Below are 19,446 nucleotides of genomic sequence, written 5' to 3'. Positions count from 1 at the left end.
TAGAAGAGAGATCACTAATATTCTTAGCATGTTGTTTTCTTAAAGGTACGTGACTTGCCAGTTAAAGAAGAACCTGTTTTAATTCCCCATCCTGTGACACAGTCTTTCTTCATACTGACTGCCAAGGTTTTTTAGTTAGAAAGTGTTTCTTTTGTCTCTCTTCCGTGTGATTTCTGGCATGTTTTGTACATATGGTCTCTGTTGCCATTTTTAAAAATGAGGTCTTGTAACCCAGCTGGATTAAGGTCCTTACAGGAATTCCTCTTTACTGTCAACAGCTTAAATTTTTTTTCTTTTTTCAGGAGAGAGGCAGATAGGTGAGAACTGAGTCAGGCAGCTATACAGGTGTGGGACAGGTTTAGAGAGGACAGTCATCCTTTACTTAGCTTACTCAGAAACACGCAGTTGCACAAAACAGCAAGAGCCTGCATGTTTTCCCTTCTCTCTGTTTCCAAACTTTTTTAGTCTTAGATTTAGATTTTTTAATATGTTTGACCTGGTCCCCTGTTGAAATACCTCTGTTTCTGTAATCACTGATTGTTGGAGTCCATGTTTCCATGGATCCTCTGCAGAGAATGAGAACTGCAGGGATTGAATTAAAACCTTTAGAAAAATTAAAATATATAGAGCCACACACACATAAAGTAGAGATTTAAGCTTCAGCTTTAAGCTTCACATACCCTAAGTGCCTAATTGTTAGTGTAAAAGTACAGAGCTTCAGGCTTAGTGATATAGTTTAGACATAACAAAAATAGAGTACTGTTTATAATTTTTGGTATGAATTTTGCGCAAATAAGAAAGTTTTTTACGTATGCTAAGATAGAGTTTTTACGCACAATAAGATAGAATTTTTACGCTAGCAAGATAGAGTTTTTTTGCACTAACAGATATGCTATATGCATAGGGTTTTGATACTGCTTTTTGTAGTTTTTCGTAGTTTTACAAACTTAGACAATTGCACCTAGGTTGGGTAGCGTGTAGATAAAGGTATGAATATGCATTTGTAACATATAGATAAAAAGCCTCTGGATTGAAAGTGGAGGGATCGATCGATCAATCCGATCTATCCATCCAACCTCCACCTTCCGCAGCCTGGAGAAGGAGCCCTGCCAGGGAGCCAAAATGGGATTCTAAAGGTACCATCTATTGTAGTCTTTGTCACTTGGGATCAGGGCCCCGGGGTGCCCTTCCCTTTCCCCCTTGCGGCGCTTGCCCCGGAACTCTGTTTGGGGCTGCCGGGGACTCTGCGTGGGTTTGGGACCCCCGGACCCCTTCCTGCCACTGTGACCCTTCAGCTGGGAACCCTGTTTGGGATTCGTGATCTTGGGACCCCTTCCTGCCACTGCGACCCTGCAGCCAGGACCCCTGCTTGGGGTCAGGAGTTGGAGGTTGTTTTACCCGGAGGCTGTGATGCTGTGTTAAATTCTGTGTCGAGACTGTTGCTTTTCTGGTATTTTATTTCTAAGACTCTATGCTCACAACTATGGGAATTCATAACAACTGATTGTAAGACCACTCATTTAGGACTCTCACACCTTCAGATATATGCTTTCATGTAGTAAACAACTTTGCATAAGACTCTAAAATGTTCTTGGACCTTTAAGATCTATTAACCTGTAGAGATGGCCTCGGCAACTGATAAGTTAGGTTTTTTTCTGGTCCACATTGTCAAGAGATTTTCAGCTCAGTTTAGCAAATGATTAATGTCTGATCTTATGTTATTTCTTGCTTGGTCAATATTCCTGATTGCCATGGTAGGGAGTACTATGCTTTGAGCAGTAACTAAGGCATTGCCCTGGTATGCTCTGCTTACTGAGACTATCCTAATCAGCTTAGTTGTACCAAAGCAAGAATGTTACTTCTCATTGTACATTTGACTTCCTTATTGTCCTGGACTCCATATGAAGGTAAAAAAAAATCTCTTTTTTTGAGAGTGAATGATGCTGCCTAGCACAGACTCCCCCATACAAATTGTGTGTAAATTCCTGACATCATCACTTCAGTGGGATTATTAATAAAAATTTTAGTAGTTGGAGGAGCTACCAGATCTAACTGGAAATACATGTGCCTACATGAGAAATAAGCAAGTGTAAGATGGGATAAGTACTGAACTGGTTGGTAGAGGTGCCTCTAAAATGATCCAATTTTCAGTGTCTGTGTGCAAGTGTTGACTGATGTGTCTCGTGCCCAGTCTTCACATTTTTACTTTCAGAATTTGTGCTGTCTTTTTGCAACTTGCACACCTTTATTTGAGAAAGCATATTGAGAAATGTCTCTTACTGGGAGCTACCCAATTCCTCCGAGGGTCCAGCCTTGCAGAGAAATGGCTTAATAAATAGCGAGATGGTTTCTCTGGACATGCTTTGTAAAATAAAAGGTTTTTATAACAACAAAAATAATAAACATTATAAAACAAAGAAATACAAGCCAAACAGCGTAGAAAACACTCTTACACTGGCCAAGGCATTCCAAAAAAGCCTCGAGCACCTCTGTGCTTTCACTTATCCACCTCACGACCGAGGAAGGCTTAATTGGCAAACTGCCAATAGCAACAGGGACAGCTTTTGAAGAGCATCTAGAAAGTCCAACAGGTGCTTCTGTCTTGTCCCTGAGCCAATTGTCATGAGAGAAGCAAGGAAAGTTCTAGATAAAGCTCCTAGTATGTCTGGAGGTAAACTGAAACCTCTTTCCTTATACAGAACTGCCCACTCAGATGTGGGGGGTGCTTTCCCACAGTTACTGCCATCATTTTTGGCCAGAATATTGTCTCACTTTGTACAGTTACAGAAAAATATAGACCATTAATGAACTGCAGGAGAGAAACACTGTAAAGTTGTCATTGTATTATCAAGGGAACTCAGATGACATCTGCCTGCAGGTAGATAGGCATCAGATCTGAGGGCAGAATTTGGAAGCCATTAAAGAGTATTCTTTCAATTAACAGGATTTTTTTAAAGGGAAATAAAATAGGAGTGATATAGTGGGAAGTATTCTAACATGTTTTCATTAACTTTCAACAGAAATAATGTTTAAATTCATCCTCAGGTTTCCTGAAAAAGGTGTTGTCCATAATGCATGAATAAAGCAGACATAAAAAATCTCATTGTAGTTCTTCTAAAAAAGAAGAAACATTCTCCTTTATGTTAATGGAAATTCTGTTACTTATGCTTTTAGAGGTCATTTTGTTAATGTTTGATAGCATAAATGCACAGAGAAAATTACTTTTTAAGCCTGGAAATAAATGTCCTGGAAAAGGCTATTAACACTTGTAAAATAGTGATATAAAAAGGATAATCTTGAGGTGAGATGTTCTAGTATTGCCCAGAAATTCAAGCTTCTGATTATTTAGTTTCTTTTCTATAATTTGCTTCTTTCTAGTCACCAAGAACTCTTCAAGCCAATCTAGCTTGAAAAATTATCATTTTTTACTTACTGCATAATACCTGTGTCTGACACTTGTCATTGACATGCACCTATTCTGAGGAGTGGAATGTGGACAAGAAACATAGAAAGTTTATAATGACAGATCAGTTTAGTTTCCATTATTTCTGAGATACTAACCTTGATACCTGTTTACTGTGGATAGAAGTATCATCTCTAGATGAGTTATGTTGTCCATTTTCTGTGATAAATGTCAACCTACCATGAGCTGCTGAGAAAAGGCTGCTTGTTGTCGTGTGGGTTTTCTGCTTTGAGTTTTCAGGCTAGCTTTTTATTTCATTTGGTGTTATGATTTTAATTATACATGCCGTTATGTGTCAATTCTCTGTATCCCTGTCTGTTTCTAGAACCTTCCTTGCCAATCTTCCCTCACTCAATATATCATTTGCTGTTTTATATCATTACACTGCTTCTGCTATTCCCATTGGATTTAGTTCTGTATCACCCGCCTTAGACTCTTGTCGTAGTTGGGGGGGGAGGTGAATTCCTCCAGGGGGATGTGGGCAGTCCAATCAGTGATCAGCTTTTCTGCTGGCACCTGGGTTGGTCACTCGGAGGTTTGGACACGCCTCTGAGGACACAAAGAGTTAAAAGCAGGAGTCTGAGGGGCTCGGCCTCTTTTTTCGGATCTGGGTTTCAGCAGAGAGACGTCTCCAGCCCCCCCCCCCGCCTGGCCACGAGGCTGGGTGGGGGAGGGGAAACACGTGGTCGGCTCAGGTAAGCCGGAGCCCCCGGTGGGGGGGAAGAAGAGAGGGGACAGGACTGGAACTGAGCTGCCCCGTCCAAGATGGAGGGGTAGAAAACTGTGGAAGTGCCTGCTGTGTGTGCTCACCCCCTCCTCCCCCCCAAACTCCGGGAGAAGGTGCCCAACCACGTGGGGGGTTGCCGAGCCTGGGAGTGCCTCCGCCTGCAGCACCCTGCCAAGAAGAAACTGTTAACCCTTGCTTGGCAGAAAGAAACTTTTCTTAGACATTGATTCTCATGACTGGTGGTTTTCGGAGAGAGGGAAGCGGCCTGGGACCGAGATGATAAAGCATGATTGGAAAGAACTCGATAGAAGAATGAGAGGAGTAGCCTTGGAGCTGGACTTTTCTTGCATAATGTCAGCCATGGACTGAACTTGAGTCTCTTTTGAACATAAACTGCATTTTTGGGTGGATGCAGCTGCCCCTTGCTTTTGCTACAGTGACTGGCACTTGGAAGAGTGGAGCGAGCAGAGAAAAGAGGGGGAGGGTGAGGTGGTGCCCTCTGCCCTCAGGGCAGACCTGCTCCTGGAACCCTGGCCCCTGGGTGAAAAGGGGGAGAGCTTGGCATGCAGCATCCTTAAAAAGCCCTGTATGTAGTTTTGGCCTATGAGACAGCGGTGAGAGCGCTAGACATAGGAAAAAAGAGAGTGTCACCTTAGCAGACTTCTCCGGGCGGTGCTATAGGTGACATGAAAACACATAAGGGGTGAACCCCTGTTTTCTGAAGAACAGTTTGTGGTGCGAGAGAGACTCCTCTCTCCCTTGCTGAATTGAAGATTAGTTTTTTTGAGTGGTGATTGTTTGATTTAAAACCCAGAGGTTGGTCTGTGAAAAGTGATGGGTGGGGAGGTAAAAACTGAAGGAAGAAATGTTCTAAGAAGTTTTTATTTCTGTCTCTGTGTGTGTTTAAGTGTATTTCTGTCCCTGTTCTTATGTAATTAATAAAGTTTTGGTGGGTTTTTTTTTTGTTTTCAAGATTTAAGCCTGCTCTGCTCTGTTCCTGATCACATCCCACAGGAGTTGTTAGAGAAAAAACATATATTCATGGGTGCACTAACATCTGGCCAGTGCTAACCCATGACAACTCTTCCCTGAGTGCATTCTCATTGGTTGTTTGCTTTGTATTACCTGTGTATAAAATCCACGGTGGGACACGTGCTCCCGGTCCTTGGGGCTCAGCTTTTAGTTTTTATTCTTCAGTTGTACCTTTAATAAATCTCCTCAGTTTACCCCAGGACCCGTCTCGCCTCTGCTTCATCTCTGCGCCCCAAAAGCAACAGCTGAGACCATCGAAGTTCCTGAGTGGGGAGAAAGAGTCTCCCCGGGGGAAATGTGTCGCACCCCAATGCTGCCTTGTGCATTCTGGGAAACGCACACTGCAACAGCTGCTCTCAAATAGTTCTCGAAGATCCGCATAGTAATGTCAAGAGCCTTAGAAATTTGACATTTTTCCTTGAATTTGAGCATGTGCAATATCTATTTCTGGCATTCTAAAGCTGTTTAAAAACATCAAGAAAGGATGTACTGGATAAGTCCTATGGATTTGTTGCTATTCTGGGTTAGAAATAGCTGAAGTGGGTTTTTAATTTAATAAGATCTCTCTGAAAATACTTTCTATATTGCAATTTTCATGGCCTGTCGTTGCAGTAGGTTAGAAATAAGGCTGCTATTGTCACTTCTCTTATATGTTGCCAGTCTTCTCTAATATCTAAAACTCAATTTCTATGTGGCAGTCATACTGCTAAAGAATGTGCTATTCTCAGAATTTGATAAGTGAAAAATGTATTCATCATACTAGGTTATTGAGTAGGGAACTTCCACAGAAATCAAGCCATACAGTTGAGTTGATCTAGTCTTAGACAAGCTACAGTTATTGATTTAATCTTTCACTGTTTCTGTTACTCTTCTTCAACTAGTGCAAATAACATCTTTTTTGTTATTCTATGGAATATTTATATCAGTTACGTCTTGTGAGAATTTGCACTGTAGTTATGACAAGAACATAAAACCTTTGTGTGTGTTGAAGACAGGGAGGAGGCCAGTAGATCTTCACTTTGAATCTGATCTTTTAAAAAACAGTTAAATTAACTCAAGACTCTTTCCTTGCCACTGGGATTCATTAATGAAAATTGGATCTTCAAACCCAAACATTCAAAAGTGAAGCACAGTTTAAAAAATCCAAAGCAACTTTTGTTCCTTTCCTGGGTGTTTGTATGCTTTATTTTTGGTTGTGGTTTTTCATACTTGAGTCTGTTGTGCAACATGTATTCAGTAGAGGGTGCTTGATAAACATAAAATATGCACATTTCTTTGTAGCATGCAATTTCTATAATGCTTGCAATACTGCTACAATAAGTCTTATTCTTAATGAGTTTTCACTTACCTGTCCTGATGGTATAGATATCCTTGTACAATATAATTCTATGATTATAAATACAGGAGCATGTATTATACACATATTCCATTAGAGCATATTCTTCCCAAGCTCATCTCTACTGCTTAACATATCTTGATGTGTTTTGAAGAATATCACTGATAATGCAGACTACTTTTCTCTTAGGGTACTAAACAGTTCCCTTCAAGAAATTTAGAATATCTTGAATTTGTTCTAAAGACCCAAAGCCACTAGTTGTGTTCATCTGGTGAAATCTTGTTGTTGTTTAAATTTATGGGGGGTCCCCGGGGAGTGCCCCCCGGAGACCCCCGGGGTCTTTTGGGGTCGTGGTGTTCCCACGCTGGCAGGCAAGGAGACTCAGATGCCGGTGGGATGCTGATGAGGTGAGGGTTTATTCACTGAGGGAGAGGGGAAGGGAAGGGGGGGGAAGGGAGGAGAGGGAAAGGGAGCATCAGGAGGCCTCCAGGGGTAGAGGGGCAAGAGGGGCAGAGCTTTCTGCCTTAGCATTCTTATCACAGAGGTTCAAAGGGGCGCGGTAACATTCTCCAGCCAATGAGGTTACAGATACAGGATACTGCAGGGAGGGTACAGACTTGGGATAAACCATACATTTTCCAAGGGTGAGCCAGAGCAAACCATTTCCATAAAATGCAATCCCACAAAATCTCTATGAAAGGAGAAAGAAGGCAAAAGTGAAGGATGAGAAGAGTCAGAATGTGACAGTGCTACAGGTCTAGTTTGTCTCAATTACTTCATGTGATCCAGAAAGATACAGTTTGTACAGAGAGAGAATATTTGTGACGAACTTTTGTATTGCTTATTTTAGCAAAGGGCATTCCTTTTCCGTGCAAACCTTGTCTTGCTTTTAATCAGCCTTACTAGTAACGCCATGAAATTATTGTGTTTGTTTAGCCAGACCAGATGTTCCTAACTGAATTGGATCTTCAGATTTATGTTGTCAAAGAGCTGAAGGGCACAGATTGAAATCATATTGATAGGGTTGATATCTGTGTGTTGCTTTGCTTTTTACAATTTTTGGACACATTAGTAGTTTGACTGCTATATATGTGTAAAACAGGAGAAAACGTCACTCAAGCTCCATTTTTTGCAGTAAGGCTTCCACATCTATTTTCCAGTCTGTTCCCTCAGCCACAGTTACCTCACTATTTCTCTGCTCACATAGCAGTAACAGGCAAACACTGCCAACATCTTGGGAATTTGTGGATATACGGTGTCCACCAGAGGAATGGGGTCATGAGTTATGTGAGAATACTGGCTATCCTACAGCTGTCCTCAAGGAGCAGTACTTTCACTGCAGTGCAGTTCACGCGTGTGAAAATACAAAACTTCTATGGGTGCTTCAAAATACTGGCTGGTGGGCTGCAAACGATGAAAGAACCAAGATTGGTGTGGCACAGCTGATGATGGTTTTAGGTGGGTATATCCACAATGCATCTTTAGTACCGGGGGTGTGTTTGCCAGTTGTTGGTCTTAGGAATGAATGTACTGTTCATGTGTGAGAAAGCCAGCTGCTCAAGGACCTCTTATCCACCCATCACAGGGGGAACTGTAAATTGTGCTCTGGTCTATATGGTCAACCTTGGTTCCACCAAGAGAAAAACTACTTTTAAAATCAGTAAGAAATGTGCACTCATGTGCATCACAAACCTGCAAGGAAAACTTTGCACCCATAGAGAGCTCACCAGTGTACTAAACTGCTAATGCAGATGCAACTTTAGATGCTGGTCATGTTGAGAGTGAAATAGCAGTCATCTTTGCAAAGAAGAATGCTTATTTTATGTAGAGTAGAACTGATTAGAAATTCAAAAATAATTACAAATAATTGCAATTTAATTTTTGAATGACAGGTCTCTTGAAAATCATTAGTTAATGAGACACAAAAAGTGTTGCATCTTGCTTATTCCTCATCATCCTAATTGCCCCATTGCTGTTTGAGACAATAGAAAATAGAATTAGAACCTTGCAGTGCTTATAAGTTAGATAGAACTTTGTTTAAAATTAAATTGTTTAATTACCAGTTTGTTCTAGTACATGGCAAGTGTGATTTAACAAGTACAGAAAGTTACAATAATGCATCAATGTTCTCATTATATGAGAACAACATATTTTGCATTGTGATTTAGATATCCTCTTAAAGACAGGAAGTAATTAATGAGACTAATTACATACAAGACCAATACAGTATCTAATCTACTAGGCCTTTTGTTGGGCTTTTTGTTTAGACAGTGCACAAACCCAGTCCATCCTTGAGACAGTCACTGTAATTGTAAATGACACCCGATGTGCAGCCTCTTGTGTTGCATTGTGCAATGTCTGTGACTGAACCTCTAAAAGGGATGTGCCAAGCTCCAAAAGGCAAATTTCCATTGCATGTTTTCTTTTCATTTTACACAAGAAAGTCATAACAAGAATTGTAACTTTTCTGTTAGTAGAATTGTAGTTGAGGGGTGGGGGGTGGTTTTGGTTTGGGCTTTTTTTCACACATCTTTTTATTCTCAGGAAAACAAAATGAGGAGAGAAGACCTTGAGAAGAACCAAAAGAAGTTGCAGGCTGTCCGTGGGAATGAAATGAGTCCTCCCTGGAGGCCACCTGGCAAAGTCACATATTCTAGTAATTACTGAGCAGTTTATTGTTTTCCAGAAGAACAGATAGTCTACAAAGTTCTGTCAATGGCCAGTAACTCTTTTGTTATCAGCTGATTTTTACTGAATCCATTATAGGTGTTTCATTCCTTCTTTGTAGTTTATTTGATCACTCCAGTTTAAATAAACCTGTTACTCATTTGCATTGCTTTTGAAAATGTAACAATTTTTCTAATTCTACATTTATATTAGTTTTGCTAAATTCTATGTTACATAGTACCTTTTTGGTGAAAATTTATATCCAGGATACATAAAGCTGGACTCTGGCCTTTTTTTTCACCCAATAACTAGCAGAATGGTTATTTTTAAGTTATTAGACCACATTCTTGAGGAGATAATTCTTGAAAAAATGAGGAGGCTGTGGGGTAAGGATGATGGGCAAGGAAATGTTGGTTCTCTTGTGGTGGTAGATGACAAAAGGCTAAGGAGTATGGAAGCAGAATGTCATTTCCATACATTAAAACACAAGATACAGAGAAAATATGTGAATACGGTTTTCATAAGCTCCAGGTCTGACTTTGGCTGTTCCCTCATGGCAGACCAGGCATTTTTTCCAAAGTAGTGGAGAAAAGAGAAAGAATTTACTGCCAGCAGAAACTTTCAAGAAGCTGAAAAGATGCCCAGCCTTAGCAGCTTCAGTGGCCCACATAAGAGGTAGAGTAAAATTACAGGGAGCAGCAGGAGGGATGAGGAACTGCAGCCCCGGCAGAATGTAACAGGATTGCCAATTCAAAAGTGGCACACCTGGATTTTATGAGAAAATACTGAACTACTTCAGGCCTCCAGATTGGGGTGGTGGTGTGCATCATTGGTGCTCCGGGCTTTCGGGGCACTTGGAGCCTTGAATTTGGGTTTAGTTTGTTAAGAAACTCCAACTATAATATCACGGGAAGATGAAATCTGTCACAGGCACCAGAGTTTATTGTAGAACAGACCTGGAGAATCTGAGACAAGGCAGTGTGTGGGAAAGGGATCATCTAGATCTTTATTTCTGCAGTGTCCAGCTAGAGGAAACAAGGAAGGTCCCTATGTTGAGAGGCTGTACTTGACGGATGGAAATGAAAAGTGTGGTAGAATTAGTGGCAGAGATCGAAAAGAGTTTGTCAGGTGCCTGTTCCTGAACTGAATGCTACATCCTTTCTGACTTTAAGCCTTTCTATAACTGGATAGAGGGTTGGACAGAAGATAGAAGGGAGAAGATGTTGGTGACATCTTCAGAAGAATGAGGAATAGCTCACAAATTCACAACTTCTCAATTAGGAAAAGATGCTGAAGTCTGTAGACAAGGGAAAACAGCTGATATGTGTGACTTTTATAGTAAAATTTGGGGAGCTTTATTTAATGTTATATTGTAAAAATTTGGACATGTTACAGCATAACACAAATGTCATAGAAGTATTAGAACTGAGAAATATAAACATGTACATTAATGTATAAGAATATACATATATCTGTATAGATCCTATCTACATGTTTATTGATGAAAGGGGAAAAAATTGGTTTGTATTTAATAAAGTATATTTTAGTACAATGGCCTCAATAATTTCATCGGATTTTAGGATACAAATCTTTATTTAAAGATTTAATACATGGAAATTGACTAGCCAGTGTCTAAGTACAAGCTATTCTTTCATCATGACAAGTAGATAGGGAACTTTATCCCACTGAAGGCAAGCTTCTACAGCATTCCAACTGTCTCCTCCAGCTACCTGATGCTTCCTGACACACCAGTGCAAACATTCACTTAAGGAGCATAGTTTCTAAACAATAACCTAGAAGATGGTTAGTCTCTCTAATTTTTTTCCAAAGTATTTAGTTTAGGCATTAAATTGCTCCCTTGGTGCACTAAAGGCACAGGCTGATGATAAATGATTTTCTGTTTCAAGTCTCTCATTCTGGGTAAGAAAAATTGTATGCTGTTTTCCATTTTATCTTTTATTCTTTTATATTCACAAAATATGAGATCATCTTACCTGGTCTGTGTATCATGGACTGCCATGTTTCACTTGGTTAATTATGTGTTTAACTGAATTACTTGACTCAAACTAACAGGGATAAACTTTTCTGAGCAAGTCCATCAAAACCTGGACTTGATCCAGTTTGTCCATATCTTTCTTGCACTGGAGAGCCAAAACTGAACATGCTACTCCAGATGATGTCTCGCTCTGAGCTGCAGTGTCACACATGCCAAACAGAGGGGAACAATCCCTTCCATCAACCTGCTGGGCCCACTCTTACTAATATAGCCCACAGTGCCATTGGCATTCCCTGCTGTGAGAGCCCAGCTGCTGGCTGCTGCTTCTCCTCTGGCACCTGTGGGTACTTTCCTGCAAAGCTGCTTTTTGACCACTGAGGCTCAGGCGGTGTGGGATTGCATTTTATGGAAATGGTTTGCTCTTGTTCACCCCTGGAAAATGTATGGTTTGTCTCAAGTCTGTAACTTCTCTGCAGTATCTTGTATCTGTAACTTCATTGGCTGGAGAATGTTACCGCGCTTCTTTGAACTTCGGTGTTAAGAATGCTAATGCAAGGGGTCTTGCCCTCTTTGCTCCTCTTCTCCTGGAGGCCTCTGGATGCTCCCCTTCCCTCTCTTCCCTTCCCCCTCTCCCCTTCCCTTCCCCTACTCCCGCAGGACCATGCTCCCTGCCTGGAGTGGGACTCTGAATAAACCCTCACCTCATCAGCACCCCACCGGCATCTGAAGTCTCTTTGCCTGCCAGCACAGGAACACCCACGACCCTAGAACCCGGGGGTCTCCCGGGGGACCCTCCGTGGGAGCCCTCCAAAATTTAAACAACAACAAATGGTGCCCAATGTGGGGCAACAGCACCAACGACCCTGAGACAAAGATAGAATATAGTAACACCGTTTCAGTGCCATCTTCGGCTGAGCAGCTGTCCCGAGCCATCGCGGCACGAAGCGGCCCCTCCCCCACCGCGCAAATACCTCATGTCCCACCACTGCTGACCAGCCCAGCGCGGGCCCCAGCCCGCCCCAGCGCTGCGCAAGCTGCGCAGCCCCCCCAGGCAGCGCGGCGCAGCTCTGCCGCGGCAAGACTCCGGTGTGAGCCCCGGCGCAGCGGGACCACTGCTGCAGCACATGGCCGCGGCGCGGGCCCGGCCTGGTGCAGCCCCGCGGCACGGGCCCGGCCCGGTGCAGCCCCGCTGCGCGGGCCGGCCCAGCAAGACCGGCACAGGCCCGGGTGCCGGCGTGGCGGGGCTCCAGAGCGGCCCCGGCAGCAGAGCGGCCCTGGCGGCAGAGCGGCCCCAGTAGCAGAGCAGTCCCGGCCCAGCAGGACCCCGCCGCGGCGCAAAGCAGTCCCGGCGCGAGCCGACACGTAGACCCAGCCCTGCTGCAGCGCACGCACAGGCCCCAGCACCTGCAAAAGCCGCGCAGAAAACAAGCGCCCCTCCCCCCGCTCAGCAGCAAGAACCCCGCACACCGTCGATCAAGCCCGAGCAGCCAACGCCCCTAGACAGCAGTGAAAAAAACCCAAACCCCAAAGCTAAAGTGAATTTGTAATACCAGTTTTACAGCCTTCTATAATTGTTAATTCTACTTTATGATTCCCTTTCCCTGTTCCCAAACCCCTCCATTTCCTTCCCATCCCCATAAAGTAGTTTTACAATTATGCCTTTCTAGTTTTTGTGTGTGTTCATATTGCAGATTCCCCTGTTTTCTGATTTAGAAAGCAGAGGCTTTTTCAAGTCACAAGTGTAAATCCAAAAGAAGCATTTTTTGAATTGTCTTCTTGTAAAGTGCGATTCAGTAGCAGACTATTAAATCAGTAACGCTTTTAAGTTTATGCTGTCCTCAGTTAGTTCTGAGGGTGATTGATAACCTAACTTGGTGTCTGAGAAAGTATTTGACAGTTTTTGTAGTTTTTTTCTTTTGTTTTTCTTTTGATGACCTAAAACTCGGGGTCTTTTGTTAGGTCTCTGACACTTCTGGTGCAAGTATAGACGAAAAAAATCCCCAATGGGTACATATGAACGAATGTAAACAATTGCATGCAGAGTGTGGATCCTTTTGGTTGAACCAGTTGGAAAGTGAAAGGAGTGATTTGGCTCAGATCCGTGGGTGAGTGTCGGTGACTTGCTGTTCAGGCCTTACAGGATTCTGTGACAGATCAGTGGCAGCTTGAGTTGATTTTAATTCCTCACTGCCCCTGCCCAGCCCCAATGGGGGAACTGCAGCAGGCCACCTGGAGAATCTGAGGCCGTGTGTAGAGCCCAGGGATCTCCACATGTTTTCCTGTCCCTAGAGTGGGAGCAGAGGTCAGCGCCTCAGCCTAAACTGGGGGCTGTGGTGGTCTGAAAAGCCAGTTGGAAAAGGCTAGACACTATTAGGCCAGTCACACTGGAAAGGCTCAAACAAATTTGCTAATTTGTTTCAAATCTTGCAGTATAAACCCACATAACCCGTCTACTGCAATTACAAGGTCAGATAAACTGTTCACAGTATAACATAATCCTTACTGCAATTGTATTTGGTTTTATGCTGCAAAACTGTGTAATTACTGTTTCATTTTTAAATTGTTAATTATCATATATCATATTTCTCTTCTCACATTTTAAAGAAAAAAAAGGGTGACTTGTGGGATTGCATTTTATGGAAATGGTTTGCTCTTGTTCACCCCTGGAAAATGTATGGTTTGTCTCAAGTCTGTAACCTCCCTGCAGTATCCTGTATCTGTAACCTCATTGGCTGGAGAATGTTACCGCGCCCCTTTGAACTTCGGTGTTAAGAATGCTAACGCAAGGGGTCTCGCCCTCTTTGCTCCTCTTCCCCTGGAGGCCTCCAGACGCTCCCCTTCCCTTTCCCTCCCTTCCCCCTCTCCCCTTCCCTTCCCCCACTCCCGCAGGACCATGCTCCCTGCCTGGAGTGGGACTCTGAATAAACCCTCACCTCATCAGCACCCCACTGGCGTCTGAAGTCTCTTTGCCTGCCAGCACGGGAACACCCACGACCCTAGGACCCGGGGGTCTCCCGGGGGACCCTCCGTGGGAGCCCCCCAAAATTTAAACAACAACAAGACTGTACTGTTGGCATGAGGTAATTTGCCCCAGATGCAGGACTTACTTTACCTTTGCTGACCTTAAAGGTTCCCACCACCCCCTTCTTCCACTTCCTGGGAAACAGCCTGCTTGGCTCAATGGATTTAGTTGTGTCCAAGTAACTGAAGTGCTCCCCTGTTCTGTATTTCTCTTCAGTGCTTCAATGTCTAAGTCTAAACCTCATCAGTTAAAAAAAAAAAAAAAGGCAAAAAGGGATATTAAGCGCCTCAGCTTTTTCTATGTCCTGTGTCACCAAGTCACCTGGCCCCTGAGGAGCAGGATCCCATTTTTCTTTCTGCCCATGTACTTCCAGAAGCACTTTTTCTTGCCCTTTGAGTCCTATATGAGCTTTAACTCTTGCTGAGCTTTGACTTTAGTAAATGCTTCCATGTTTTAGTGAATATAGTGTCTGTTTTGCTCCATGGTGCAAGTACTCTCCACCATCTCTGTGCTTGTCTACTCTGAACTCCAGCAGGAAAGCCTGCTCCTGCACACTGGTTTCCTGCCCCACTTGCTTGACTATACATGTGTCAGAATGGACTTTTCTTGTTCTTTGAAGGGGATGTCAATGAAGGTCAACTAGCACTCACAGATCACTTTGCTTCCCAGGGCAGTAGCCTGTGAGATCCTGCCAAATAGTTCCCTAAATAAGCCATCATCTTCCCTCCTCAAGCCAAGATTGTAGTTCTATTTCCTTTAGTGCTTCTTACATGATTAAAAGTTTTACATTCTCAGATTTAAGGCAGCCAGGAGGTCATCAGCTTTCACAACCAGAATAGTTCATCCCTGTAACCATCCATTAGCTAAGGTCAAGTCCCAAGCACCTCGTAGGGCATCAGCACTTCCACCTTCAGATTTCTACTGACCTGTTGGCTTTTAAAGAACAATTTCTGAGATTTTATTAACATTTATTAGTTAGATTTCCCCCTAATGGGTAATAAAGTAATTGCAAAATTCTTACCTGATTATTTCAACCTGGGGCATGGAGAAGTCTGCTCTTATTAGCAGATTGCATTCATGCAGTTGAGCTGTTTTCAACATAGCACATAATTTTAGCACCTACACTCAGAGCAAAGTTCTACTAAAAGTCAGTACTGCAAGGTATTTTTGTCTCTTACTACTATTTCCTTTATGAATTCTCTTTCTTTGTGATGCTTTTATTTGTGGATAGCTTCAGACTAGAGCAATTGAAAAATTTTTCATATAACTTTTCATTTAAGGAAGCAGCAAGAACTCCCATTATATGTTAATCATTTTTCATGAATAGAAATACAAAATGAATTTATATTCATGTTCATTAAATATAATGGCTTGTCTGGTCCTTGATGACAGCAAATGATAGGAGGATAACATCAGTAACTTTCAGCATTTAACTGTTGTAATGCCCAGGTGGAGCATCATATTAACAATACCCTGGTTAACTTTTGTTTTTCTTTGCACCTTTTAACACGCAGATAATGTATGCTAATACATTGAGCACCCGTTCCCATATGCTGATTTCTAACCAAACAATGAAGGAAAAACAACAGGAAAAAATTTAGAGAAAGGGAAAATATTTTAGTTATCTGATATCTGCTTCACTTTCTTGAAGAAGCATCTGGAGAATCATCACAAATAAATGATACTTTGGGAAAAAACTTTCTTAGCTACCCTGAATTCCTCTATGCTTCTTAGCACTCCTAATACTGAAGTATAATGAGGATATGCAGAGGTGATTTAGCACTGAGGCTAACTGCTGGACTATGTTCTTGGTTGAAATGGGAGCCAGAAAGATTTATGTTGCAAAAGATCAGCAAGCAAAATGAATAGCAGTGAGAAAATAAAAGCAACAGTACTGTCATTATTAAATTTATCATTTGTAGAAACATTAGTGGTTATGAACATGATGCTGGATGCTGCACAAGCAAAATGTAAAGATGACTTGCCACAGAAGGCTCCCTGTGGTGGTGTGGGGTTTTGCTTTGAGTTTTCAGGCAAGCTTTTTATTTCATTTGTGTGTTATGATTTAAATTATGCATACCGTTAAGTGTCAATTCTCTGTATCCCTGTCTGTTTCTAGAACCTTCCTTGCCAATCTTCCCTCACTCGATATATCATTTGCTGTTTTATATCATTACACTGCTTCTGCTATTCCCATTGGATTTAGTTCTGTATCACCCGCCTTAGACTCTTCCCTGAGTGCATTCTCATTGGTTGTTTGCTTTGTATTACCTGTGTATAAAATCCATGGCGGGACATGTGCTCCCGGTCCTTGGGGCTCAGCTTTTAGTTTTTATTCTTCAGTTGTACCTTTAATAAATCTCCTCAGTTTACCCCAAGACCCGTCTCACCTCTGCTTCATCTCCAAAAGTACTTGCTGAGACCATCGAAGTTCCTGAGCGGGGAGGAAGAGTCTCCCCGGGGGGAATGTGTCGCTACCCAATGTTGCCGTGCGCGTCCTGGGAAATGCACACCGCGGCAAATCCCTTTTAAGTCAGCAGGGAATTGGGGTCTTTAAATTTGTCTGCAGATTAGAGGCCATTGCTCTCAGGTTCAGGTCATTTGATATCCCTGGCACCTGCAGATATGCACTCAGCAGCACTGATCAGCTCTGACAAGCAATCCATAGAGCAGGCAGCTTCTCCAAGCTTTGTCAGGCTTTTCACGTGGCACAGAATTATCGAAATATGCAGATATTCAGGCTGCCCTCACACTTGTTGGTGCTGTGGGAAGAGCCACAATGGTTTCTGTCCTAGTTTTGGTGCTCTCGTTTCAATTTTTATTCATCTTTATTGTCTCTTTTCCAAATACTTTTTCATTGTCTCGAGTTCATATTTCACGGGGTTTTTTTGTTTTTTTTTCAGTTATCACCCACTGAAATGCCAGGAATCTGAATAGCCAATGCTCACATTTATGTTTATCAGGCTTCACAATTTTTTTTAACTAAGCAAGGAAGATTTTAACCGCAGTCATTTTTCAACTTATTTGTAGGAAAGTAGAGATATAATAAGTTCTACCCTATCTGTATCTATAATTTTGACTTTAGAAATACTTGCATTTGCACTAGTCTGTGTTAAGCAAGTCATAAATGTTTCCTGGGTGATGGAAAGATTTGAAACCTGTTCCAGGCCAAAGAGTCTTTGTCTGTGACAGCCTTTTAGAACACCACAGCTCTGAATTTGGCTACTGAATGGACTGGAATCATTATTATTGCGTCTTTTAGTTATAGAGGGAGACACAATAAGTGAGTCATGACATTAAAATCAATGCCTACCAGTTATACAAAGGAAGCCTTTCGGCAGACCTTGCCTTCTGTAAGGTATAAGCTGTAGCAGTGTTTAATTTCCTCCTGCAGACCGTGCTGAGGCAGCCACAGCTCCTACCTCTCTCCCTGTTCCCTCTCTGTCTGTCAGGGAGCTTCATGTGTTCCCTAGGGCTTTGCAGAGCTGTAGCAGGGAAGTTAAAGGAGAAGGAGGAGGTCATAGATGAGCAGGATCTCAACGGTTTCCCTGTGGCTGCGGTGCTGCTCCTCACCTACCTTTACTGGAGTGACTGGATGCCCTGTGTCAATGGGCCCCAAGTTGTGGGGCTGCTCCCCAACACATCGTGTGAGAACATGGCTTTCCTTCCTGCATGGCATACCTGGATGGAGAGGCAAGGCAAAGAGCTCTGCCTCACTTTTCTCCTTCATATGGAAACATCTCTATCCTTGTAAATAGAACCATTCTAAATTTGCTGTAGTAAAATGCTAAAAATTAGATTCTCTTTACATTCAGGGTGATATTCATGAACGTCCAAAATTTAATGTGGTTTATTTTTCTTTCTCATGTTTAGGGGGAAGCACATTATATACATTGCAATAAAATGTAGCCATACAAAAACAATCTAATTCTGAGTGTCAGGATAGGTAAAAAAATATTCTTATTCATAGTCCTAGGATGATAGGAAAATGATATTTGATACCATAAAATGATGTTTGGTACTAGATTAAATATGAAAGAAAATACTAGATCACAAATCCTTTAAATGAGAATTTATTCTTTCTGTGGGGGGAAAAAAAGCCCATTATCAGAAAAATAATAAAGCCTGATGCAAGTCTGAAAATTACTATGTATTCCTTTACTGTATGTAAAACTGACAGAGGAGCAATTTTTAACCCTCTGATGAATGATACTCTCTGACCTTCTGAAATGTTTCTCTTCTGAATAAACATTAGAAACTGTAGATAATTTATGAGAATTAGGGTATATTGCCCATGGTGCACTCACGAGTTATTAAATTATCTCTGTAAACTGATTTGCCATGCATCTGACTTATGTGTGGGAGTAAGTAAATGGCTCGGTGCACTGATAATGGGACTATATTTTTATCACAAATTCTGTTGAAATTGAAACAGGCAGCATCCAGCCAGATACCAAAGGACTTTAAACAAATTCCAGATAGAAACCAGGTCTTACCCTAGTACGTGTCCTAATTACTAAGCATCAACATTTTTCTGCTCTGCTGCCTAAAACTTTCTTTCTAGTTTATGAGTCTTTTGGCTCCTTTGGGTTGTTGAATTCTGTACCAGAGACAGGCAGATCCAGAAAGACCTCACAGGTATAAGTGAGGGAATAAAAATAAAGCCCACAGTCATCAATATAGAATACTCTGTATTGGCGATTGATTGAGAGATGGAAAGCCTGATTCGATGATCAGAATTCAACTTTACTCAGGTTTCCCAAAAGCTTATATACTATTTCAGACAGGTTAATAATTTCTACTACAATGGTCAGGTTAAAAATCACACAGAAAACTCATGCATTTGACAATAATTCTTTACTTGCAGAAGTTGATTGAATCTTCTCTCTTCCCATAAGCAGGTTTAATCCCATCTTCTGTAATTTTCATAGTTCTGTTTGTTCCTGCCACGGCATCTTGGTTATCAAACCAGCTATGCTAATCAAGTCTGTTTGACTCTGTCTTGTGTATTCCACATCTCTCCCTCCTGTATTAACCAAGAACACTCCCTTGATGGCTTTATTAATTCATCTCTGTACACATTGAAGCAAGATGTAAGAGCTTCTCGGTGACAGCAGAGTCGGCGACAAAGTATCTCTATAAGCAAAGTAGCAGGGGTAGCACGTGGTTTATTGTGTGGGCCTTGCTTGTAGCTGCTAGGCAC

At 42.0% G+C, this 19,446-nt stretch overlaps 1 protein-coding gene across 1 annotated transcript in view; it reads left to right on the top strand.

The window, feature by feature from the left end:
- The window catches only part of LOC134565034 (microtubule-associated protein 9-like), a 32,215-nt gene extending 22,990 nt beyond the window's left edge, over positions 1-9,225 (top strand). Inside the window, 1 exon segment of the mRNA XM_063424398.1 lies at positions 9,103-9,225. Within this exon segment, the coding sequence (XP_063280468.1) occupies positions 9,103-9,225 (123 nt within the window).
- The last annotated feature ends 10,221 nt before the right edge of the window (positions 9,226-19,446 follow it).

The sequence above is a fragment of the Prinia subflava genome (genome assembly GCF_021018805.1).
Source record: "Prinia subflava isolate CZ2003 ecotype Zambia chromosome W unlocalized genomic scaffold, Cam_Psub_1.2 scaffold_31_NEW, whole genome shotgun sequence".
NCBI classification, from domain to species: domain Eukaryota; kingdom Metazoa; phylum Chordata; class Aves; order Passeriformes; family Cisticolidae; genus Prinia; species Prinia subflava.
Note: the sequence above shows the minus strand (reverse complement) of the source record. Positions and strands in the feature narration are given on the sequence as shown.